General features: G+C 40.9%; 5 protein-coding genes across 8 annotated transcripts; 3 read left to right on the forward strand and 2 right to left on the reverse strand.

The window, feature by feature from the left end:
• Positions 1–187: 187 nt before the first annotated feature.
• On the reverse strand, positions 188–6,069 carry LOC135636993 (receptor-like protein EIX2). Its single transcript, XM_065149279.1, has 7 exons — positions 2,472–6,069; positions 1,656–1,933; positions 1,314–1,489; positions 1,100–1,208; positions 933–1,015; positions 790–847; positions 188–545 (listed from the first exon to the last, which is right to left on the reverse strand). Exon 1 carries the CDS (start codon positions 6,027–6,029, stop codon positions 3,075–3,077), a length of 2,955 nt encoding a protein of 984 aa, XP_065005351.1. The 5' UTR covers positions 6,030–6,069; the 3' UTR covers positions 188–545; positions 790–847; positions 933–1,015; positions 1,100–1,208; positions 1,314–1,489; positions 1,656–1,933; positions 2,472–3,074.
• Positions 6,070–10,113: 4,044 nt separating this feature from the next.
• Positions 10,114–13,218, reverse strand: LOC135635949 (uncharacterized). Its single transcript, XM_065147432.1, has 5 exons — positions 12,907–13,218; positions 12,697–12,769; positions 11,122–11,173; positions 10,935–11,004; positions 10,114–10,387 (listed from the first exon to the last, which is right to left on the reverse strand). The coding sequence occupies exons 1-5, from the start codon at positions 12,994–12,996 to the stop codon at positions 10,304–10,306; spliced, it is 369 nt and encodes a 122-aa protein (XP_065003504.1). The 5' UTR covers positions 12,997–13,218; the 3' UTR covers positions 10,114–10,303.
• Positions 13,219–14,189: 971 nt separating this feature from the next.
• LOC135636539 (PLASMODESMATA CALLOSE-BINDING PROTEIN 3-like) lies at positions 14,190–15,546 on the forward strand. The gene is made up of 4 exons (XM_065148288.1): positions 14,190–14,412; positions 14,664–14,903; positions 14,992–15,025; positions 15,122–15,546. Exons 1-4 carry the CDS (start codon positions 14,196–14,198, stop codon positions 15,327–15,329), a joined length of 699 nt encoding a protein of 232 aa, XP_065004360.1. The 5' UTR covers positions 14,190–14,195; the 3' UTR covers positions 15,330–15,546.
• Positions 15,547–16,017: 471 nt separating this feature from the next.
• On the forward strand, positions 16,018–23,579 carry LOC135636534 (uncharacterized). Of its 4 annotated transcripts, none has more exons than XM_065148273.1 (5): positions 16,018–16,364; positions 16,491–17,521; positions 20,262–20,701; positions 22,379–23,121; positions 23,318–23,579. In XM_065148273.1, exons 2-5 carry the CDS (start codon positions 16,726–16,728, stop codon positions 23,355–23,357), a joined length of 2,019 nt encoding a protein of 672 aa, XP_065004345.1. In that variant the 5' UTR covers positions 16,018–16,364; positions 16,491–16,725; the 3' UTR covers positions 23,358–23,579. The 4 variants fall into 4 exon arrangements, with proteins under 4 accessions (XP_065004345.1, XP_065004346.1, XP_065004344.1 ...); XM_065148274.1 differs by having other exon boundaries at positions 16,018–16,181; XM_065148272.1 differs by having other exon boundaries at positions 16,018–17,521.
• A 337-nt stretch (positions 23,580–23,916) lies between these two features.
• LOC135636536 (presenilin-like protein At2g29900) lies at positions 23,917–25,299 on the forward strand. Its single transcript, XM_065148278.1, has one exon. It carries the CDS (start codon positions 23,957–23,959, stop codon positions 25,148–25,150), a length of 1,194 nt encoding a protein of 397 aa, XP_065004350.1. The 5' UTR covers positions 23,917–23,956; the 3' UTR covers positions 25,151–25,299.
• Positions 25,300–26,006: the final 707 nt, after the last annotated feature.

A 26,006-nucleotide genomic window follows, 5' to 3' on the forward strand; every position in this document is an offset into this window, starting at 1 on the left:
CATCGGGTTTTTCTTCATACTGTTCAAAAAAGGACTGACTGTTCAGAATCAGACGCAAGGTGGCACCTTGGTACAGTCACGTAAGCGATGTGTTTCTTAGTCACATGCATGGACGCCATCCACGTTGGACTCCTCCTTGATGAAGACAACACCATCTTCCAAGGCATACATGCCTAGTCAGAAAACAGAAGCAAAACAATTTAAATGAGTAACACAATCGTGCAGTAATACAACACGGTGAATGGGTTCGAATGCCAATTAGGTTCGGCAGAGGGTGATCGACATGATCAATGGACATCAATAGCACATCATGATTGAATTGTAAAGAATACAGTAACCGGTGAAAGGGCAAAATCTTCGATAGAAACACGGAACTGCAGAACTGATTAATATTAAGAATAAGCTTTGCGCACATAGATGATTGCTTTAACGATGACCAGCTTAATCACTTGGAGAAAAAGAACCAAGTCACTCATCCGGGTATTATATGGGAAAAAAGGCGATCCTGTTGAAGCAGCATGCCGCACTCAGAGGGTATTCTGAAACTGCAAAAACACAAGGGAGTTAGCAGGCTCGATCGTCATACAAAATAAAAGTTTCTATATCATACAGTAATCAGATCTTTTGGAGTCACTTTTACAAACAAAAGCTATATATAATCATAAAATACACAATCACTTAGAATTTCCCCATGTCTACTGAAGAAAACCAATGTTACAAAAAAAAGCAGCTGCGCTACCACGAAGAGTTATCATATAGTGCATATATATCTCAAATATGATATCTTACCCGATATAAAATCATCAGCGTATTCCTTATCAATCGCTCAATGAGCCATCGCACCAACCTGAAAGTTGGAACCTCGTGCATCACTTACACGATGGTTATTAAGTTCGATTGACAAAACAAATGATCTAACATTTCAAATATACCAGAAAAACAAGGGCAGAATCATCATTAGCAGCAGCTACATAATTACACAAGTTAACCGACCTGTCTGAACTATAGGAGAGTCCTACAAAAGAAAAGGCTTCAAAAATCAAACAAGCAATTATCATAAAGTTGCTTGCAAAGAAGAAACAAAGATGCAAGTTATCACCTAATTTCTTGGAATTGACAGGCAAATGGCGAGTCACAGGATTCTTAATGACACACAAGTTTCTCCGGCTTCCCGACAGCAATTATACTTGATTTTTGTAACAATTGGGCTGCAGCAATTACAAAAGGGATGTAGATATTTTCACAGATTAAACTGATCAAACCCACACATACAACGCTTGACGGAAAAATAGTGGTAGATCTACTGTACTTACACATAAGACCGCAGAAACGCTTGAAAGTCCTTGGGATGCGGACATATGGTTTGATTTCAAAAAGAACTCCCTTCTCTGTTTTCACATAGACAGCCTGCAGCCTACCAGCCTTAAGCTAGGGGGCTATCAAATATCGCGAGAAGTGCCTAACATCATCTTCGAGTTGACAATTTAGTCTGTAAGTTAATGAAGACATAAAACTTCTAATGGAAGATAGGAGCTAAGTCATGTACATATATTTTTAATGTAGTATGAACACAAAATTCAAACAAATGAACTGAAGCAAATGAGCATTTATGATCATTGGAAATTTTCATCTATCAAAGGTTCGATATCACTCACTTCATGGAGTAATCGGAGGAGCACGTCTGGTGAAGAATGATTATGTTTTAGAAAATTACATGGTAGTGCCTTCCAACTCCGAACCAAAAACGTGAATTCCCAAAAAAAATGAATGCAAGGATTATATAAAGAGAACATAACTCGAAAGAAACCAAAAATGTAATGCAAAAAGAGCAAAATCGACACACCTGATGAATGATGTCGGGCCTATAATCGGCAGGATTTCGATTTTGCTTCCTTAGATAATTTGCATGGTCTGAGTTCAGGATCTGAAAATTCTGAATACAAAGAAAGAAAAGCTTCTAATTTTCACAGCCGAACAAACTAACCACAAGGAGAGACCAGAACGAAAAAGTCGGGCGATGTGTGTTATATACATAATCCATGGAGAACAGCCAAAAAGGAACTTCTTTTTACTTAGCCACTCGAAAGACCAGGAACGCAGAACTGAAACCCAAGATTCTGACAAGAAAAGACAGTTTAAACCCAAGAAGCTTCGATTGCAAGCAACGTTACTTGTATTCCAAGATTCAACCATAAGAATCTACCCACTTAAACCTAGAAATCGCCCATACCCTCTCTTCCAAATACTCCCAACTCCGGAACCACTGATTGCTCGTTCGGGATTGAAAAACCACAACTGTACGAGGATGATGCAAGGTAATAGAACCCTAATTACTTACCCGCAACTAGGAATCATCCATGATTTAGGAGGAAGTAACAAACTACGAATTCCATCAATCAAATCCATACTTTAACCAAAAACCACAGCACCGGGAAACCCTTACTTGAAACTCTACAGTGAATTCCGCTTACCTTCCCGACTTTGCCAACCTCCAAACACGCCTTCTCGAGAACGAATATGACTCCCGGCCGCTTCGCTCCGTCGACTGGCGAGGTGACCCGGATCCCTGGCATCTCGTCCACCCCCTCCTCCGCCCTCCTCTCGTCCTCGGGCTCCGCAATCTCCCCTAAGTTTCCGATCCCTTCTTCAACCCCATCGCGTACTCCCTCGTCGAAGACCTCAACCTCCTCCTCCTCCTCCACCATCGGGGCAGATTCTTCCGCCCTTCTCTTGAGCTTTCACTCTTTGACTCCATCTGGCCGAACCATCTTCCCTCTCGCGCTTCGACCGACAACCGCCGATCGAAGGATGGGGGTTTTACGTCAACATTATAGTTTAGCCCCTCAACTAATCGATTTTTACGTCAACCGTGTCATTGTAACCCAAAACTCATTTTTATTGTTTCGATTTCTTCGGCATCATAATTTCATCATAGTTACATATGAGATGATACAAAAGCGACGAATCGCAGACATCACCGCATGCATCATTCATAGCAACATTATTGATGGCGTAACTCTTAACATCCTTGCCTTTGATCATAGCACACACTATGTAATACAGTAACGTTGCCTTCACTTTTGCGTACGTCCCCCTCCTTTGTTGACCGTCCATCCGTTGATCTTTATCTTGATTGCCACATACGCTTTATCATATATTTGATCAATCATTCGAAAATAAAATATCCTCCAATCTTTCTTAAATAGCATGACGATAAACACGCTCCACAGTCCAACCAAATAACCGAGTGCGATGCCGAAGTAGAGCGATAGCCCATGAAGTCCTTCTTCCTCGTCCTCCTCGTCTGTCGCATTGGTATTTGTCTCGTTGAGGCAACTCTTGCTAACCGGAAGCCCACAGAGATACGCATTACCGATGTAACTGGATGCCGGAAGTGTTTGAAGTTGAAAACCCGATGGAATGGCTCCGGATAGATTGTTATAAGACAGATTCAAGTGGCTAAGAGAATTCAAAGCTGACATACTCTGAGGAATAGCTCCGGATAAGTTATTGAATGATAAGTCGAGAGTTTCCAGTGATTTCATTCCGCCAATGGTACTCGGAATCATACCTCCGATGCTATTTCTTGATAGATTTAAAGTTTGAAGTGCGGCGAGGTACCCGATCTCTGTGGGGATTGCTCCGGTTAGAGAATTTTTTGAAAGGTCAATGCTCTTCACGAGATGGAGAATGGACGAAAAGCTTCGTTGGTCTCCCTTTGTTACTAGAGCTATGCTTTCGATGGCTACGAAAGAGGACAACTCGAAGTTTGGGTCGGACGAAATCGTGGAAGACATCGACTTTGATATGGAAATTATGGCGCTGAAATTGCCGAAGGAGCGTGGTATGATCCCTGATAGCTCGTTGTCGGCAAGGTCGATGATTTGAAGATTACTTAGTTGACCAAGCTGTGGTGGAATGTCGCCGGAGAACATGTTCGAACGTAGCAGAAGTACCTCCAGATATCGAAAGCTTTGCCCGATCCATGCCGGAATCTTGCCCGAAAATTGGTTGCGACCGAGATCGATGACAGCTAACTGGCTACAACTTTGCAACGATGGTGGAAGATCTCCATGGAGGCTGTTGTTGCTCAGATGCAAGAACTTGAGCTCGGTCAAGTTTCCGATGGAGTTGGGAATCTTTCCACCGAGCTTATTATTCGCCAGATTGATAAACAAAAGTTCATTTGCCTCTTGCCAACACCGAGGTATTTCTCCTGATATCTGATTGTTCGACAGATCGAGGGCGAAAAGCTGCTGCAAAGTGCAGACGGAGGATGGTACGCTCCCGTTAATATGATTGTTTGAGAAGAACAAGTATACCGACACCGGTGCAAAGGTCGATGGTAGCGGTCCTGAGAGAGCGTTGCTTGATAGATCCAGTGCTTGTAGTAATGGTGGCGAAACAGGGACGAGACCTTGGAACAGATTAGAGCTCAAATTTAGGAACATCAAGTTGGTCAGACTCTCCAAGGATGCCGGCAGAGTGCCAGAAATCTTGTTGTGGGACAGATTTATGACCATTAAGGAAGAGGAAGAAGAATTCCAGAGCCAGTCGGGCAAAGTGTCCTCGATACTTGTGTTCGACAAATTCAAATCCACCATGGATTCCTGCGAGCGCAGCCATCCGGGAAACGAAGGGCCCAGCTTACAGGAATCCACTCCGATTGTCTCGAGTTGAAAAGGTGGAATCCAATCATGGCCTATTGCGATGTCCAAGGAGTTCCTGTACAAGTATAAGACGTCTAGCTTGGCGAGGTTGGCGAAATGGAGTTCGGACATGGTACCTTTCAGGGAATTGAGAGAGAGATCAAGCGAGGTTAGGTTGGAAAGCTTGCCGATCTCAGGTGGTACGGATCCAGTGAGAGAATTACGACCCAAGTCGAGCGTTGTTAGAGCAGTCAAATTACCGATCTCGGCAGGTATGGGACCGGTGAGTCGATTGCCACTGAGGTGCAGCTCCTTGAGACGAGTCAAACTCCCAATCGCAGCAGGGATGCTGCCACTGAGTGAGCAGTTGAGCAGATATACCTGTGAGAGACTACTCCAATTCCCTGCTTCCACTTGCATCGGACCTCGGAACGAATTAAAGCTGAGGTCGATGCTTGATAGACTCCTCGAACTCCAAATCTCCGCGGGGAGAGGACCAGAGAGTGAATTAGCGCTGAGATCAAGCTGGGTCAGACGAGTCAATCTTCCGATCCCAGCAGGTAGCTCGCCATGCAACTTTGAATCGCTAAGAGCAAGATAGGACAGGCTGCGGAGTTCCATAAGCCAGCTGGGGAAGGTGGAGTTGAAGACGTTGCCACGGAGATCGAGAATGCTCAACGAGGTGAGGTTGACATGGGAAAGAGAAGAGGGGAGGTCGATGAGGCCACAGTATGGTAAATGTAGCTCCTCCAGCGGGGACAACGTGTTCACCGCTTGAAGCCAATCGTGGGAGGCCATGGAAAGGTTCACACCGCTCATGTCGAGGTATCTCAAGGAAGAGAGACGCGAGAGCCAGTGCAGGCCATCGGTCGATAAGCCATACGAATGGAGATCGAGAGAGCGGAGGCTGGACAGGTTGCCCAGCTGGGGCGGAATGGCTCCGCTGAAGTTGGACCAGGAGAGGTTGAGATACGTCAGTTTGGGGAAAGAGCCCAGAAAGGCGGGGATCGGTGACCCCCCGAAGTCATTGTGATTGAGATCCAAGCGATCCAAATGCGTCAAAGAGAGCAAGGACGGACTGATCTCACCCCGCAGAACCGCCTGATTCGACTCGAAAGTCATGTCCGCCGAGTTCTCAAGGTTGAGCTCCACGACGCGGCCCGTGGTGTTGTCGCACACCACACCGTTCCATCTGCAGCAGTCTACTCGGCGACGCCACGAGGACAGGCGGTGGGACGGATCGACGATGCGGGCTCTGAAGGCGAGGAGGGCGTCCCTCTCCACCTCAACGCACCCCTTGGCCGACGCCGTGGTTGTGAGCACGAAGAGCAGCAGAATGCTGGTGAGCCAGACGCGTGTGCTTCTCCTTGGAGTAGCCATCTTTGACTGGTGAATGGCTACTACCTCATGGAGGAATTGCAGACGATGAAGGGCATGTATATATGCGACACAGAAGGCGTCCTGTTAGGCAAAGGTCACACCTCGCATGTGAACAGCCACTGGGTCTGCAGGACCGCATCTCATCCGTCCATTAGAGTTTGAGATGACATCAAGGGAAAGGTGAGACGTAGGATTGCAATTATCTGTACGGATAAGAGAGACCCCCATTTGGTGTAATGGGCCTTACTGCGTGGAAGATGGCCGATGTGACCTGACAAGTTTCAAGGTCACGGGCGTGGCGGCAATGGCCCAGGAAATGTTGGGTGTCCCATCCGAAGACCAAGAGAAATTTCCGTATCGCCACTTGGAATTAGTCCAACCTCCTTTTGATTTTTCTTTGTCGAATTGTATCTTTCTCGCTTACCTAATAAGTAACGCAAGATGATAAATAAAAATGTAACATAAAAAAAATAAAAAGAAAAAGAAATAGTGATGTTGTTGAAGAGTTCTGCGTGCCCGGATGGAAATAAATGTTACTTAATTATGCTTTATTGATAAAGACATTTTGAAAACGTGTGGTTCCGTTACCTCTTCGTCCTCCATTATTCGTTCTATTCAAAATCTATAGTCTTTTAACTATTAGAATTAGAATCGAGTCGGTACTATAAGAGGAGGGTGAATTAATGCAGCGAATAAAAATGTTAATTTTGAAAATCTAGTTTGATAAAATTATTTCGATAAAGTGAGTTCAACTTTGAAAGCAGAAGGGTATATAGCAAAAGTAATGAGGAAGTAAAATAGTTTACAATAAATATAAACAGTAAAATAAAAATACATGGTTTGATCGTCATGATCTATATCCACTCCATCAATTTCTCTTCTGTTGAGGTCACCGACATCCATTAACAATCTTCCTGCTAGTCATAGGTGCCCAGCAAACCAATCACGTGAGTGATGGCATGTGTTACTTGACACGCAATCATTTTACTTATTATATTTTGATATTTTATCACTTTATATATATATATATATATATATATATATATATATATATATATATATATATATATATATATATATATATATTGTGATGTCTTTGGATCTGTGTAATGGAAATCAAATCGTGATGAGATCCTAAATATTCTCGGTCATAGGTTACTCGAGTGGGACATCGAGATAATCAGAGATACTGATGTGTTGTATACTCTTCCATACGATGAATGCAGTTGGTCTCTTAGCTACTTATGTGAGGGCACTCGGGATACGATACAGGTGGTCATTGAGGAATGAGTTTACTGATTGATTCGCTTATGGAATGTTGGATAGTTGATGATGTCTTATTGTCATACAGCAATTCTGTAGTCTTACTGGTGTATCTAGTCCTTAAACTTGAGACACCAAGAATATCCTATATGAATGCTTCACTCTTTGATATCGGACTTATAGATTTGGATGTCCCAGATCTAGCATAGTCGGTCTTCGGGAGTGGTAGTAAACCTTACGAGGACTATTGAGTGTCGATAGAGGATCATCCACTCTCGGTGTCATGAGAGGAACGTCTCATGTATTCTTGCTCGGACAAATCCCTTACCAGGGTCATTCAAATTGAGAGAGAAATGATTATTTGGGAGAATCTAATTAGAACAAGACTCGAGTAGAAATCGTATGGGTCTGACAGCACCATGCCCGGTATGCGGTCTTTGGGATATTAGATGGATGAGAGACTATATGTATATGGTAAATGAGGACAGATTGGTCCAATGGATTGGATTCCCCTGTAGCGTCTGAGGACTGCGACGTAGTTGCCTAGTACGTCTACAGTCGATGAGTCGAGTGAATTATTATGGAAATAATAATTCGTTGAGTCAGAAGGAGTTCTAACAGGTATGACTCACAACCAGCTCGATATTGAGCCTAGAGGATCACACACATATGGTAGGCGTTACGATGAGTAGAAGTTCGGATATGAGATATCTGTCGGAGCCCCTATCTTATTGGATATCCAATAAGCCCATGAATTAATGGATCATATAGATGAGATCCTATAAGTGCCCATGAGAGATTATTGGATGGAGATTCACTATTCTAAAATACTTGTAGTTAGATGAAGATACCTAATAAGGGGTTGATCTATTAGGATTAAGTTGATAAGGGACTTCTATAAATAGGAAAAATTCGATGGTTTATGGGCTAGAGCTTATACGATCTCCCTAGATAACACAATATATATCATATACAGTTTTAAGTTTATTTGTACGCATCAATCTCACATTTGTAACGTTGGGTGTTGGGTGTCCCATCCGAAGACCAAGAGAAATTTCCGTATCGCCACTTGGAATTAGTCCACCTCTTTTTTATTTTTCAACCTCATTTGGAATTAGTCCCATCCGAAAACCAAGAGAAATTTCCGTATATGCTCATCCGAATGAGAAATTGGTGACAACCAAGAGTGCTACATCTCGGATGAAAGAAAGAAGAGGCATAAATAAGGGCAAGGAACATTTAGGATATTATAAATAAATAAATAAATAAATCTGAAAAATATGGGTATAATTGGAAAAAAAAAACCTAAAAAGAGAGTTGTTTTTAGAAATCGCCTCTTTGATTTTTCTTGGGACCTGAGAAATTATTGGGGTTGAATTTGTTTTATATATATATATATAATGCTTTAATTTCCCCTTGGATGGGGACACAGGACTTATTCATAGTCAGTGCATGGATGTGGGAAAACATCATCATTTACGTCAAATGCTGGAAGACGCAGAGTAGTAGAACTCCAATATCAATATCAAGATACGAATGCGGAACAAGTGCATGATTGATGAAGCCTTACATGAGGCGTAGACTCTGCATGGAGTCCACGGGCACCACAGGAGAGGAGGAGGACAATATAATGGTGAGACTACAATCTGACGGACTCAGAGATTAATTATACTATATTTCCAAGGAACCGTTCAAACAAAAACGAGTGCCGTCGCCATCTGGCTTGAAGGGAAGCGTGTGGAATTGGCCCAACGGTAGTACAGTTTACTCAGATGAATCCACCCTCCTCGTGGAAGCCTTCCCTTCACTCCTGCTTCTGTCGATCCGGAAGAAATCAAGGACTGATGGTGTTGAAAGAGAGAGATTTCCGAAACGTGGACTAAATCTTGACTTCCCTTATGCATGAGTGAGTTCACATGATAATTAGAAGACCAAACATTTCCATGCGTCTCAGATTCAAAAATACTACATTCAAAGCCAACATGCTTCTGCTGGTCATGCAGAGAAACTTAGAAGAATATTTTACCATCATAATTACTTCTTGAGAGTCTTTAGTAAATTCAGTAAGAAAGATATGGATGCAACCACAGTGGAAATGAAGATCAACTAAATGCCTGCAACAGAAAATCTTTGTGCTAATTAGAATTAGGTGGATGATTTTCCAGTTACATCAGTCAGGGATTTCGATAAAAGCTTTGTGCATGAATGTGATGCTACAAGTTTATGATAAGGTTAACATGATCAGATAACATTTCTAAAGATCAAAAGCTGAAGCTGTTGTCTGAAAGAAAACTCACCTTGTTGTTGGAACAATCCTGTCAGGTCTATTTTTCACTCTCTGCAACTGAAAATTTTACAAATGGAAAGTTATAAGAATCTTATAGCATGTCATCATCATCAGTGATAGATTCATGAGAATCAAATAGCACTTACATCAAGGAAAGGAGAGTTCATCCTGCATCCATTGTGGTCTTTGCTAGGTCAACATATACAGCAGCTAACCCAGTTATATTTTCCAATGAACCCTGGATAATTTGAAAGGTAATGACAGGCAAAATACAGTTGATGACAGAAGTCCAGCCCAAACACAAATTTTAAATTTAATCAATGAGATTTAACAACATAGATTAGGATCGAGGTCATCTGTGCTTCACCTCTTTTTGCTTTAGAATATGGAATTATTAAGTATGGTTACAGTTCAACAGCTACAGAAATCATATACATACAACAGTATTTAATCTGACTGGCATTCAGTGACATTCAAAGTGGGAAACTTCATTCTCGCAAGATTTCTCAGAACATAAAGTTTAACTTTTCGCACTAAGTCAAAATAGTTATTGATTTCCTGCAAAATTCCAAAAGCATTCTGCTCTTGCTGAAAAAGGATAAGGGAGAATGAATCTGGCAACGAGTTGGTTATTAAACATAGTGGTGTATCTTTCCTGTGATATAAACAAAATGCTAATGGCAATAACAGTTCAGAAGAATAACACATCTATAAATGGTGCGAGTTACTGCTCATCCTTGATGAAAAAGCTCTGTGGCAAGGAAAAATCGTCTTCTCTAAAAATCTCTGCCTCCTCATCGTCTGGTTTCTGGCATACGGTAGAGCATTCAACTGTTAGTACTTTAGCATTATCAATCAAAAGTTAATATCATATTGTTGGACAACTGGTTCCAGTAAATCCACATGATGCTTCTAACGAATATAAATTTGCAGATTAAAACACCGAATATTGGTCAGAATATACAATTGTTGTAGTTCAGTCATGAAAAGTCAACCTATAACAACACGAAAATTCATCTTCACGGATTATCTTATATGTTGCTCTAAATGGATCGTGTTTGTGTTTCAAACTATAAGCAAACACCGAAAAGGCAAAAGCCATAGGTGGTGACGCTAAAACCTCATCAAATACAGCAGACAAATAACATGCATGTATCAAATGCTCATGTAGATGACAGGGTACAACAAATACCTTTGACACAACATGCATTATAGAGATTGCATTTGCATGATATTGCAAAGAAACAAAAAAAACATGAGTGAACACATGCTGCTTCAGCCACCTATAAGGTAAATGAAGGCTTTAAAAAAATAAAAGCAATGGATGCATAGACAATAAGCAAGCTTCTGCTCACCAGCAATTCTAGATTATAGAAGCGATCCAGCAACTGCAAGACCTCCTCTGCTGAAAAGTGTCTGTCAAAGCTGCAAGAACAAGATATGAACTTTAAAGCATAAAAACATTTTGTAATGGGTCCTGCAATTCATGCATAAGATGATTTTGTAGTCCATCATAAACAAATTAAATACCACTAAACTGACCTTCTCCTTAGATATTCCATCAGTCCATAAAGAACAAAGTGACGATGGATGCCTGCACAGTTATGGTCATTCAATGCTGGTAAGCAGATATTCAACAACCATATTCGTTGTATTAAAGGAATTTAAGCGAGTAGCAGTGATCGATTGACCTAACTATCTAGAGAGGCAAGTAACAATACTGATCATATTGGAAGAACTTAAACCATCATCAGTAACATGTATATACGTTTATGTTCATCAGGCTTCAAGATCACGGGCATTAACACATAAAAAGAAGCTAAGATATTCATACATCAGAAGAATTGCTTCATCGGTCAAGATCCAACCATAAAAAAGGGAAAGCAAACAAGTTGATGAACTGTAGTGATACTTGTAAGGTCAGAGATCTCGATCTTACAAGCAGGAACATTGGCTTTATAATGAGAAAGCTGATACTTCATATAAATATATTTATCTCTATTAATAGAAAAAATGTTGAATAATAATAACAAAAATGCATCATGGCTCTGGCTTTGTTGTTCGAAGGCCTTGCATAAACCATGACGTATTGTTATGAAATTTGTATCCAGCTAGCACTCGGCAATATATATAATAAGGTCAATTTCAGTTCATCAAAGCAGGATTGATATACATGAGATTTCGTATCTTTAAAACCTAGTTACAGTTGTAGGTATAAATCTCATCCCCAAAACCTTTCTTGCATGTGGAGATATAACACTTGCAACTGAGAAGATAACAGAAAAAAAAAAACTGTATATAAATGTTTACTTCACTTGACAATTTTACATGAAGACAATGTGAATTGGTGCACATCAACAAACACTATCGGCTCAATCTGAAGCTGACAAATGGAGAATTTGGAGAACAGAATTTATCTAGTAGAACAACATAGAAAAAGCATATATAAATGACTACATGTACCAAACAATATGCTACTCATCCATTCTTTACTTGTATTCTATTTGATAACAAATATTCCCTAATATAACCAATTTTCTAGTTTCTTTTCCATCTCAACAATCCCTATTGTAAAAAGATCCACGGCCACTAACCGGTGTTTACTTTGCACGTCAAGTGAAGAGCATTGGATATTGTATTATAAGTTGGAACAAAAATCTCAAACTGCACTGGTTATCAGATGTGCCATTTGACATCAAATGACAATTGCATAAACTCTTTCATGTTATAGACAAAGTTTTGACTTTAAATTTTACAAGACTTTTAATTCCCTAACATAATTGAAAGTTGTCAAGCAAGACCCCTGAATGTTCATTAGTGACGCTTCGTCATTCTGTTTCTTTTCTCCAGGTTTGCGATAAAGCCTATCTGACCAGCTAAGGAAAAAGATCAGATCATTCTCTTTTGCTCTATGATCACCCTATACTTTTCAGTCCATATGCAACAAATTCCAAGCCGAGGCAACAAGTTAAGAACTTCACCTTTTACTGATTTATATTGTCAACTAAAATTGTCACAGAACATGAATAACAGCAGAAAAAGTTCAAAATGTCAAAAGGGCGAAAAAAAAAAGAAAACTCCATTCACCCACAAATGATTGAATTATTATGAACTCACCCTGCAGTCTCCATGGAGGATAGATTTCCAATGCTTCCAACACCCTCAGTTCCAACTCAACCTGCGATTGCTCCTGATGAAACCGGAAATTTAACATAAAAAATATGTAAAAGATCGTAATTTTATATGATTCATATTGATGCATCAGATGTCAACACACAGATGGACTGGAGAACGGCAGAGAGAAAGACAAAGGAAGGGGCAAAGAACCTTGGGCAACGAAGAGGCGGAGGAGGGCGGCGCCTGGCCGGGCGAGTGAACCGAAAGGCCGTCTTGCTCCTCCTCACCGGCCGCCTCCATCCTCGTCGATCCTCAACTAAACCCTAATCCGAGGACGACTCCAACAGAGAAAAGAACTAAAAAGGGGAAAAACCTTGCTATCTCCAGAGACAGAATGCGACAAATTTCCTTCTCCTATCCTGATTTCTCAGTTGTTCGCCCTCGGCATTATCCCGTGCGAGGAGGACGAGAGCGTGGGAGAAAGCGAGGAAGCGACGGCGAGCGCAACTCCGCCTTCGATTCGTTCCGGTTCATATTTTTTTTGAAAGTCCGGACCGGATCGGCTAAAGATCCAATTGCCGGTTCATCCGGCTTCACCGACCGGTTCAATTTATCGGCTCAGACAAAAGTAGGTATTTGTCGGCTCAAACCAGAATTAAACATTGTTTAATCGAATATGAAATATTGAGCTTAAATATAAATATATAAGTCTAAGTAATTAATTGGATTTAGATCTGAAGAGAACGAAATTTGTGAATATATTATCAGTATATTAAATCAGGATAATTGATGTGATCATTTTTTATCATTTCGATCGAAGGTAATATCATTCAAAATCATTAATTCAAAATCATTTCGATATAAAATCATTTTTTATCATATATTATCATTTTTTATCATTAATTCAAAATCAGGATAATTGATTTTGATCATTTCATTAGATAAAAAAAACATTTTAATTTTAATTCCACCACATAATTTTAATTTTATTTTATTAAAATTTTTGGATAAGTAGATTTATCAAGTTCATCAAAACATACTGAATCTTATAGATCAATCATGTATTATGTCAGTATCATAAGATACTACCAAGAATGTCAAAGATTTCATAGTGCATGCCTTGTTGTTTACATGCATTATTTTTTATAGGAATCTCCAAAGCTCTTTCTTAAAGAATAAATCTTGGATCTCAGCATCCCCCAGTCTTACCTAAAAATAATGAACACCTTTTGATTGATTAGAATTCCATCTCACAACCTTCTCATCTCCAACAAGTTCAGGTGATTGATCTCATATGTTGCTCGAGGAGAAGAACATTTGAACTTGAACAAGGGAGGTAAGACAACACAAGTGATACTGGAGACAGCACCTAACGGTCAAATTGAGGACAGGAGTTTTGGGCCCCGGAGAATCCCCGCGAGGAGGAGGAGGAGAGGAGGAAGGAGACGGGTCGAGCTCTGGATCTTGTCCTCGCTCCACATGTGGGCTTGTGACCGTTGATGAAGGACACACAACAGAAAGCAACGTTGGCTCGGTTCCCTATGGCACGGCGTCTGCAGAGAGGCAGCCCAATAAACCGAGCAATGGGTGAAGGATTTGAAAGCTCGGGTGTGAAGACACAAATCCTCTCTCCCTCTCTCGATAGTTTCTCCTCTCTCCCTGTCATGGCTGCTCTTGCTCTTGTAGTTCTCATCTTCACCATGTTTGGTGGATCAGGCAAGCTCGAGTTCACAGCTCTCATCTTTTTTATGTTCTTCTCTACATGTATCATCATCTTGGTGGAGTTCAGGATTTCTCATGTTCTCCCATGTTTTCTCTGCTTCCTTCTTGACTACTCTTGCTAGATTTTGTTGCAGCAAGACTTGCGCCCCGTTGAACAGAGGACCATCGTTTGTTTTATCTTTCTCTTAATCTTTTTGGAATTTCATGGGGAAAATGATCTCAAGTCTGCATCTTTCTGGTGGCAGACGCGGCTTGGTGTGTCTGCAAGCCTGATATGAGTGACACTGCTCTCCAGAAGACACTGGATTATGCTTGTGGAGCTGGAGCTGACTGCACTCCTATCCTCCAAAACGGAGCTTGTTACAATCCCAACACAGTGAAAGCCCATTGCTCCTATGCTGCTAACAGCTACTACCAGAGGAAAGGGCAGACACAAGGGACCTGTGATTTCTCGGGCACTGCTGCTCTTGCCACCACAGATCCAAGTAAGTCAATGAACGTTCTTAGTTCCCCATCACCTGGTTGTCATTTCCCACAAAAATGCACCATTAATCTTCATCTGATTGCTTACAGGTTACAGTGGTTGCACTTTCCCTGCAACTGCCAGGTACATCTCTGAGTACATTACAATCAATGAGCATGACCATCATCTATTTTGACTTCATTTCTCTGCTTCTTCTTCTTCTTCTTCCTCCTCCTCCAGTGCTGCAGGCACAGGATCTACACCAGCAACGACCACACCCGGCACAACACCCGGCACCTTCTCCCCAACCAGTGGAGTAGTAGGGGGATTGGGGCCTTCAAGTAGCATGTCCAACGAGGACATGAGCCATGGTGGGTTCCTCATGAAGGCAGGGATGGGTTCTCTCCTCCTCACTGTCATTTGCTCAGTGATGGCTTTGTTGGGTTGATGAAAAGCGTCCGGTTCTAGTGTATGATCCCATTGTTGGAACATGGACTGATACAGAGGCGTTTCTCGTCCAGCCTATGGTTTTTGTCTTTCCCCTGTGGCAGACAGGATTGATTCCATCTGAGTGATGCAGTGAAACATTGTAATAGCTGTAGCTCTTCTTCTTGTCCAACTTCTTTCTTCTCCATTGTTACTGATGAGCTGCTATTGATGTGTATGTGTTAACATTATGCTTCTTCTTCTATTTCGATGGTATAAAGGAAATGGAAGATGCATTCAAGTTTCTCGTGAACATTCAGAATGCAAATTCTGCAATAATGATTTTAAATATACAAAAATAATAAATCGTGCTTATATTCATTAAATATTTTTCTTGGATATTATTATTAGTAAAAAATTATCAATTCAAAAGGTCCAAGCCATTCCAATCATCGCTGACGGGAGATGAACGGCCAAGATCAATTCGATCTTCCAGAATCTCAAACAAAAACGTTCTGATGCGTGCTTAGGGTTTATTTACCCGCGTGTAAACCCTCCTTGAAGAAAGTAATATGTCGGTCCCACAGGTTAAATAACAGGGAGACGTCAAGGGTAGACGTCGGTAGAAGTCTCGAACGCAAACAGTGAACTTTAAATATAATAATAATAATAATAATAAATGGAGGAAAATCTACTGCTGCTTTGTCTGTTTTAGGTTTGGAATCCCGCTGTTTGGAGGCGAGGGAAGAGATGGGCGCTCTGCGCTCGAGGGCTTCCTTCGCCATTGCGAGGTTGGCGTTGGGTTCTGCTCATCCCCTGTCGTCCGATGCCCAACCCCCTCGCACTCTTTCCCTCCCTGTTGCGGTTCCTTCTGGTTTGGTGCTTCTGATTGTTGCCTTCTTCCGTTGACTGCTTGCTTCCACGCCAAGATTGATTTTTTTCCTTCTTCCTTGGATCGCTTCGGCTGAAAGATCGGATCTTTGGCGGTGACGGCGCTAGCGTTAGTGCCTGTCCCGTTGGTTCTCGGTTATCCGCCCCAAAGATCCGATCTTTTCTCGTATGTTATTGTCTTTGTTAGTAGCAATCTGGGTTTTGGAGCTTTGAAGTGCCCTTCTTTATGTGTGTCTGTGTTTCTCTTTTTGGGATCTGACTTTCGATCCGTGGGCTGTTTGCATTTTATTAGGCTTTTCGTATTGGAGATTTATTTGACTGGGAAAAGATGAAATTTTGTGGGTACGGAAGCTTTGCTCGGCGCTTTTAATTTGCACGTAAGGGGCAGAATTGTGTAGATACTGTGGCAGTGAATGTTGTACAGCAGTTAGTCCAGCAGTTTATTTTATTGGGTAATAGGAAGGAGGAAATCTTGTCAGAAAAAAAATCCTCAATTCAGTTGTATGTAATCCAAGCTAGTCTTTTGAATGGATAAGCAGGTATACCAGAAGAGAGTCAAATCTGGAGGTAGAATTTTTCAGCGATTAGCATGCAAACAAGCCCCAGAAGATGCTTCTTCTAATGATGATAAAGTTCCTTGCAACACCCCTAGAGGTTATACGGAGTCAACATGCGTTTCTTTACGTGAGGGTATGGCTTCCAGTAGTGCTGATAATGGAGATGCCTTCATGAGTTCAGGGGAGTATGTGAGGGACCATGGTTCTCTTTTAAGTTTGCAGCCATGGATTTTCAAAACGGGAAGTTATCAGAGAGATGAGGAATTAGTGAAACCAAATGATGATTGTTCTGAGAAATGTGGGTATGAAATGGATGGTTTCATGTATAATTCTCTTCCAGAGATCTCTCCACAGAGTATTAGTCTGGGTTACGCGTGTGGTAGAGGTCAAAGCACTATTAGAGCCAGGCGCTCTCACCGCAGCTCAATTAAGCCGCTTTCTTCCACAGAGAACTGCCTAATCCCTCAACTTTACGATGCAAATTTTGAAATTGAAGAGTTTGTTTTCAGTTCGTTTCCTTCTTCCACCACACCAGGCTTGAGGCCCTTTATTGTAACAGATGAGAGCAAGATAGTTAACAAATCTAGTTTTGGATCTACAGGCATAACTTTTGATAGTGGAATGAACAAGGGGAATATGAAGAATATGACAGGGGTTTCTTCTCTTCCTGAGTTGAGGACACCAAAAAGAAAGAGTAGGGAGACACCACATGATATTGTGGGACCTTCCAACAGTCGAAGATCACACATGATCTCCCATCAAAAAGGTAGTATAATTACCATGTTTTCATTGGTTCTGATACTAAAGATGCCTGTAGTGTGATGGTTGCTGACTTGTATTTTACTTTGTCTGCTGAAATAGTCATTGACCATATCCAATGAAAAATTAGATTTACTAGGAAGGGAAAAACAGCATTAAAGATTTGAAGCAAAAGCATACAATCATATTTTATTAATATTTCTGTATATTGTGTTTTCTCTAGTTTCCTCAGTCCTATCTTTTGTTTTAACTCTTTGTGGACTGTATTATGTACTCGTCAATATTTCTTCTCACCATATCACTCTGTTGATAATTAGTTTGACTGGTATACTGGACTTTTTTTTTTTTTTTAAATTTTCTGCCCAAATGGATATCACTAGTTGATTCCTTGACTAATAACATCACCCTGGTCAATTTCTTGGTTGAAGCATATAAAAAATGGAAAATCCAGGTTGGTGTGTTTAATTTTTATTCTTGTTCGATTAACTGTTTCCATGTTGAGTATAGAAGTGGAAGTTCTTGTTGCTGTAGTCCATCTTCCAATTCCTAGTCACCAATTAATTGATTGTTCATCTAATTGAGTAATATATATCTGTTTTGCATAGCGATGTGCTAAGTTGCTTTATAATGTTACTGTGTTTCTGATGTTTTGAGAATAGTTTCTTTGTTTTGACTTATAAATATTCTTTTCTTTTGTAATTGGACGAAGGTCAATTGATCTGGTGACATTTTTATTTGTAGTATATTGTCATATGTGATGGACTATTGTCTGTTAAGATTGGCATATCATTGTGATGGGGTGTTTTTCCATTCTGGAAGGTGGAGAAATGATTTCTGTAGCCTTTGAGATGTCATATTAAATCCTACTTTCGAGTTTCAGTGGGTCTTGGCATTGAGTTAGGATGATATCAGTATGGGTTCTGTGTCATGCGAAGGGTTTGCTGACACACAGGGCAATTGCATATCTACCATTGGAAATAGGTGAAATTCATTTACGATCTCTCAAAGCTACGGCCTACAAGTATCATGGTTCTTATAATTTCATAGTCTTTCCATGCTCATATTGTTCAGAAATTTGTAAGGGCATTTGTGAAACTTTAGAAGGGTATCCATATATTTGTAGGGCATTCATGGAAGTTTGAATCGTAACCTTTAGACAATGACCTAAGCTGTGGGGTATGTAGAAATTGCACCATAATGTTAACTTGTATTTATCAGCATAAACCTTTTCAATTGTGTGTGACAGTGAACTTTACTCCTATGTCGAGATGGCTGTTTCCTTAGAATATAGAGCTCCAAAGGGAGTCCCACAGTAGATGCAGTGTGCTTCCATCCCTAGGGTTACTCCTTTCAGGTTACGTGGATGGACCTTGCACTTTTCACTTGCTACTATAATCTATATATTTCAATGCTTCCTCTTGCTTAAAAATTTTACTTCAATTTTCTTATTTCATCATGTGAATTTGTAGTTTTCATCAATGATTTTAATTTTGAATGATACCACCCGTATCGGGCGGTACGTACCAGTCCGTCAGCAGATCGGTACACGAATCGTCCGCTATCGGGATAGCGGGCGATAGCATCGATCGGTGACAAAGAAGAAAGAAAGGGAGAAGAAAGAGGTCGGTGACAGAGAAGAAAGAAGAGGGAGAAGAAAGAAGAAAACCTGGAGATTCGGTGTGGCGACGAAGCCTCGGCGTTGTCATGGGGAGAAGCAATTTCTTCTCCCCAGCAGAAGAAACCGAGCGAGGCGATGCCTTTTTTTTTTTTTTTTTTCTTTTCGCGTGGGGAAACTGAGCGACATCGTCGAGGCGATGTCGCTTTTCCCTTTTTTTTTGCGCGGGGAAACCGAGCGATGACGCCTTGCCCTTTTTGTTTTTTTTTTTGTCTAGGGAAACCGAGGGGACGTTGTTGAGCGTGGGGAAACCGAGTGACGTCGCCGAGTGCGAGGAAATTGAGTGACGTCGCCTCAGCGACGTTGCTCCCCTTTCTTTTTTTTTCGCATGGCTCCTCACGTGGGCAAAGCCGTCGTATATATATATACCGAATGGTACACCAAAATGTACTGCTCAATACACTTATACCATACCGAACCGAGCTCAAAACTTTGGTACGGTACGAAATTACAAACCTTGGTTTTCATAACACGTCCTTGATGTATAAAAGATATACATGCATTATCAGTATGTTTCTTTTGTGACTGGTAACACCAATGTACTAAGACAGCAACTTACATTTGTTATGCAAAGTGCTGTGTGATCTGTAATTTTTGTCTCAAAACTACTAATCTATGAGTATGCTGGCATAATGTGGCAACCAGACTGACATTTATCGGCAGTCTTCTTCGTAATCCTTTTTGCCGCAGAACAAGCATTGTCATCTATCATGGTCGATGCATCTCATGAGATCTTTTCATATATTATTCAGTTTTACGATAGTTTATTGCCTTCTTTCTGTGGCAGTTTTGCTGCCTCATTGCTGCTACACATACACAGGTTACACAACATTTCATTGATGTATTGGCAATGGCACAGTCTCCACTTGCCCCCTAGGTGTCACCCATGCAGAGGCATCAAATTCAACCTCTTGTGGGGTTCCCCATGTCACCTAGAATGCCATGTGGGTCTTATACATTAATGTATATATAACATCATCCTGGCTAAATTGTTATCTGAGTTTTAGTTGATTGTCTCAAATTCTAAATAATTTCGCAATATAATTTGATTACAGTGTTCATTCTAAAGCAGCACCGACATTGTACCCAGGTTTGCATGATGGAATACATATCTTCTCTATTGGAGTCAGCCTTGGAATCATATCCACTGTGCTATCAAATAGAAAAGAAATAGAGAATTTAAACAACATGTTGAAGGGTTCGGAGAACTTGATTCAAGATTTGCAAGAGGAGTTGGATATGAAAGATGCCGTAACTGTTAAAGAATTGGCTAATGAAGCTTGTGGGCACCAAAAACCAGTTGACAGCATTGCTGAATCAATTAAATCTGCCATTGATCAACTTCCAGAATCCTATTTTCCTGTAGAGGAAAAAGATGAATATGACCAGCTAAATTTCTCTAAGGAAGAGTCAAGGAGTAAGATTGAAGCAGAGCTTGAGATTGAACTGGAGAAACTGGAACTGACCATGAACAGGTCAAGTCTGAACGGAACAATGTTAGCACTTGGTGAGGTAAGGCCAAAAGACCTTTGTTTTTGTTGTTTGTGAATTGTAAATAAAAGCTATTTATTTGAAACAGCTACTTCTTGCTTTTTATTTATCATATCCTATAAAGATTCTTTAGTGGTACCTTTCTAGAAAACATTTGACATAGTATGTTTTCATGTTCTTGCCAGAACATTCTAGCAATCTTCTGAATCTGAATTGCAGCAAACACAACCATTCTGGCTAACTTGGTCCATTTCTTATTCAATGCTTGCAAAACAATATTTCCTTCCAAATCTGTATATGTATATGAAACCAGCTACATTGACCAAGGTAGAATGAGACATGCTAGAAATACTAATAGAAAAATTTTCACACTTTCTCGTCATCTTTGAGTTTTCTTCTGAACTTCCTTTACAGCTTTCTGAAAACAATAATTGAGTGGATGACGTGATAAATAGTCTTGTGTATTTCTTTCGTAGTGTTCTACCTAGATATTCTGTCTCTACCTTGTTCAAATGGCCTTTATATAATGGATCTGATCCATGCTTGCTTTCCTTTTTCCTTTCATCCATTGATCCTTTCTTATATCAGGTCCGTGATATAACATATCAGAAGGTATCGTAGAAGTTATTGGCAAACATTCAAAGTCTTATCCATCTATTCTGCATTCTTAGTCTCACTTGAACAAATAAGTGAATATCCATACAGATGAGATGAGACTTGTTAAGGATCATCCATCATACAATTCTTACAGATGACATCTGTATGGATATTTCACTACTTCCAATGTCCATGTTCAAGAAAGTAGTACTCGATTTTTATAGATTGGGGCTCAAAACCTGAACCATCGATCTGTTTTATAAAAAGAAGGCTAATAACCAAAACATTTTTCCCATCTTTCTGTTTCACAAACAACTTGACCTGACCTTCTGGCCATGCTGAAATTACAGATTATATCTGCTGTGATCATCATTTGGGTCCTAATTCAGTGGGTAGATTTCTTTCCTTCCTTGCGGATCCTTTTATTTTTTCTGTTTGGTTTCGTATTCAGGAATCAATCCCAATGTTATTCATCTACAGACCTAAACAGCAAGGCTTCTTGATTTGTAGGCTCACTTACATCATGATTGCTTCGTCTGCTGCAATATCCATCGCCTTACATAGGTGTTTTATAAGGCATGAAGATGGTGCTAAGATTTAACTTGTTACAATTCATGTATGTCTTTGGTACTAAATTTTATTTATTGAACTCTGAAGTTTTACTTCCAGATACTGAGATGTGATTTTTGGTAAATTGATTTTTGAAATTGGGAAGAACATTATATTTACTTGTATTTGCACCGTATGGGAGCCAGATGTCTGATGCCATTGTACCTGATGATGGTGATAAATCTAATCTCCACAATTTTATTTCTGTCAATGGTATATTAGTTGGGCTTTTGTGTTATGTTTTCCTAATAAATTTCCTTAAAAATTCTAAACACACATTTATGGTCAACAACTTGTTTCTGGGTAGCTTTTGGTCGTGGAAGGATAATGCATGACATCCTTCGATGATAACTTTTGGTCATGTTTCTGTGTCACTTTATATAGATATCATTCTTATATACACGCTAATGTGATTTAAGATGCATTTTATCATGATGCCTCTCTTCTGACAACAGTGACATGTCCAACCTTTCTCGAAATGTCTCATTGCAGCTTGATCTGGATGTAGTTGCTGATGTCGTATATGGGGAACTAAAGGCAGATATGCTCCCCGGTGGGGTTTCTGAGGACCAGGATGATAGTGCAAGTGACAGCGAGAACACTACAAACCATATCTACAATGTCAACCATGCAGTTTCACCACGAGAGCTTAGCTTACGCCTGCACGATGTGATCCAACTCAGGCTAGAAGAAAGAATCAAAGAGCTAGAGGATGAGCTTCAGCAAACCAAGAAGCAACTTCAGTCGGCAGAATCCGAGCGCCTTCCTTCGCAAAGGGCCTTCTCAAGCAGCGACATGGAATCTTCCTCCAACCAGGACAGCCCAACGGGTATTGCCGGAGACACGGCTTTGGCTCAGCCATTTTGCTTGAACCTTGCTGGAGATGCTCTAGACACGTACAATGAAGCTTATGAAGAGATCACACGGACAGCCAACATGGTGAACAACTTGCCATCCACGACTAACATGACTGGTGAACTTGGACATGGCTTATATTCATCTGAACGGAGTTTTACATGGGCAATGGAAGTGCCAAAACGTTGCGGGAGGGAGACTAAGTGGGAGCAAAATCTGAAGAGCACGGGATTGAACGATGATCATGAGATTCTTGAGATCCATACGACGAATGAAGATGAATATAACGATGATGAAGATGACGACGAAATGAAAATGTTAATCGAACAAATTTTAGAGCGAACAAGGCAAGGCTCACCAATTGTACTACATGCACAAAGGTATCTCTTTCCAAAGGACGATTGAATCCCCAAGGATCGTTGTCTATGAGATGGATTTTTGTATATTACCTATAATGAAAAGTTGAACATGTTCTGGTTTCTGAGTTTTAGCCTTTTTGATCTCATCAGTGTGTCATTTCCTTTCTCCAAACATCCTGGATCTGATTCATTCTGATTATATACTTGTTTTGTACAGCTTGTTGAGATGCACTCTCTTTACAACAAGCCCCAAGTGAGAAAAATACAATCTGAGGCACTTTTAGATCTTGATATTGTATTCATATGGATCGTCGTCGGTTGTTATCAGTTGGATCATTATCGATCTGTATATTGGTAGGAAGGAGGAAAAAGAATTGAAGACGGAGAATCAGATGTCTCGGATGATCTGCAGATCAGTAAATACCATCGAAATGATCCAATCTGAACGACATACATTTTGAATTGTGCCAAAACAACTTGAACCTTGCTTCAAGATTGTTTCAAGACCCTTCAGAAAAAAAGCATTGCAATCTACAAATCAAAGAATAAGAATGGATGATCATGAAAACCATGATGTCAAGTGTTTTCCCCGTCCTTTTACAGGTTATTCTTTTTGGCTTTCTTGGATTAAAGAAGAAATCCAACACAAGCGTGTGATAGCTTGGTTGGTAGGTGTTTTTTTCTTCCTTGTTTTTGTTTTCTATTCTTCTTCTTGGTTGGTAAGTGGTTTTTTCTTCCTTGTTTTTGTTTTCTATTCTTCTCATGTTTCGATGTGTCTGACTGCTTTGAAGTCAACTTACCTATTTATTGCTCCTCTCTTAACCCAAAAGCGTCTCCTTTGCCTCTTCCGCCTCCAATGGCTGAAGCAAACCCTAATTCCAACCCGGGCGTCCTCGAAACGCTGGGCGAGGAGATCGTCCGCATCGTCGCCCCCGTCTCCGCCTGCATGCTCCTCGTCGTCCTCCTCGTCACTGCCCTTTCCTCTTCCTCGGGCGGCGGCCTCGCCTCCATCGCCACCATCGCCTATTCCGATGACTCCTCCGACTCCTTCTGGGACAAGCTCAAGGGCGCCCTCCTCAGCTCCCTCTCCTTCGTCGTCCTCATCACCCTCCTCACCTTCGTCATCGTCCTCCTCTTCTACCTCCGCTGCACTCGATTCCTCAAGTCCTACATGGCCTTCTCCTCCTTAGTCGTCCTCGCCTTTCTCGGCGGTGAGGTCTTCCTGCTGCTCATCTCGCGCTTCTACGTCCCCATTGACGTCGTCACCTTCTCGCTGCTCTTGTTCAATTTCGCCGTTGTTGGAGTTCTGGCCGTATTCTTGGCGAAAGTTCCGATCATGGTCAACCAGGGGTATTTGGTGATCATCGGGGTTCTCGTCGCCTACTGGTTCACTCTCCTTCCGGAGTGGACCACCTGGGCGCTTCTGATTGCCATGTCTTTGTACGATTTAGCTGCTGTTCTGTTGCCGGGCGGACCCTTGAGATTGCTTGTGGAGCTTGCCATCTCGAGGGACGAGGAGTTACCGGCATTGGTCTATGAGGCAAGGCCCGTGGAGCATCTCCCGGGGGCGGGTAGGAGGCTGTGGAGAGAAAGAAGGGATCTTGCTTCTAATTCAAGTTCGAACTCAAATAATTTGGAAGCTGGAGATCCTGCATCGCAGGACACAAGTCTGGTTATTGCCGAAGAAGGGCCATCCGTTTCAGCATTGACGGCACCTTTCCTACAACAGCAATTGGAAAGGCATGGAGAAGTGGAACTTGAAGGAATTGGGTTGAGTTCATCAGGTGCAATCAAGCTGGGGCTTGGAGATTTTATATTTTATAGTGTGTTGGTGGGGAGAGCAGCACTGTACGATTTCATGACAGTGTATGCTTGTTATCTTGCAATCATGTCTGGGCTGGGTATCACTTTGTTGCTCTTAGCATTTTATCGCAAGGCATTGCCAGCTCTGCCAGTGTCCATAGCACTTGGTATAATCTTCTATCTCTTGACGAGGGCTTCATTGGAAGTGTTTATGGTCCAGTGTTCCACAAATCTATTGATGTTCTAGCATGGTGTTTTTCTTCATTCCAATGGAAATTAGAGATATGATCTCTTTACTGCTTTCTGCAGCATTATTGTGGAATGCAAATGCTCAAGAATTGTGCCTGAGGCTTTGTATAATGGTAATTTATAATGTCACAAAAGATTTATTCTCAACTTTGTTCTCTTTTCTCCAGTTCCATAGATTTTGCACCATTTAGTGAATATTGTGCTTTGATAAAATTGAAAATGTGATTTCAAGTGATGCTTTTTATGGAACTGGAGTTACATTCAGTTCTTTTTAGAATTCTGCTTTCATTATAGTTCATTGTCGCCTTAATAAAGAGAGACTTACGCAGATAAGACAGATAAATTCACACAACAGGCACAATATGAAGAGTGCAAGTTTGTGAAATGTATGCATTTAAATAGTGATTGCTATATTGGCATGCAGCATTTTTCAGAGACAGCATGAGTTTGCATCTTGTGGAAGCTTGAGCAAAGTAAGAACTTATATGATGGTACCAGATTCAGCTCCCTATTACTCCAAGCATACTTGCCCCTTACATTTGCAAATGTTAATTTTATTGCTATTGTATTTTAATGAAATAGGCTTCACAAATCCTTTTGATTTTAAGGTTGTTCTGAAGCTCATATGTTTGGTAAAGCTTCTGATAATTTGCGTTGTATAATTATTGAAAACAATTTATCTGGTCTGTACTTTGCCAGGTTGAGCATTTCCACAATAATCAACTAGAGGTTTTTGGGTCGTCATTTTACTTTATCTGAATTTAGAATGTTCTTCCAAAGTTACTGCCTTCTCTTTGTTTGTTTCTTCTACTATAAAGACACAACATTAAACCCTTGAGCTGTGGGCATCATCC

Source organism: Musa acuminata, chromosome BXJ3-4 (genome assembly GCF_036884655.1).
Source record: "Musa acuminata AAA Group cultivar baxijiao chromosome BXJ3-4, Cavendish_Baxijiao_AAA, whole genome shotgun sequence".
NCBI classification, from domain to species: Eukaryota; Viridiplantae; Streptophyta; class Magnoliopsida; order Zingiberales; family Musaceae; genus Musa; species Musa acuminata.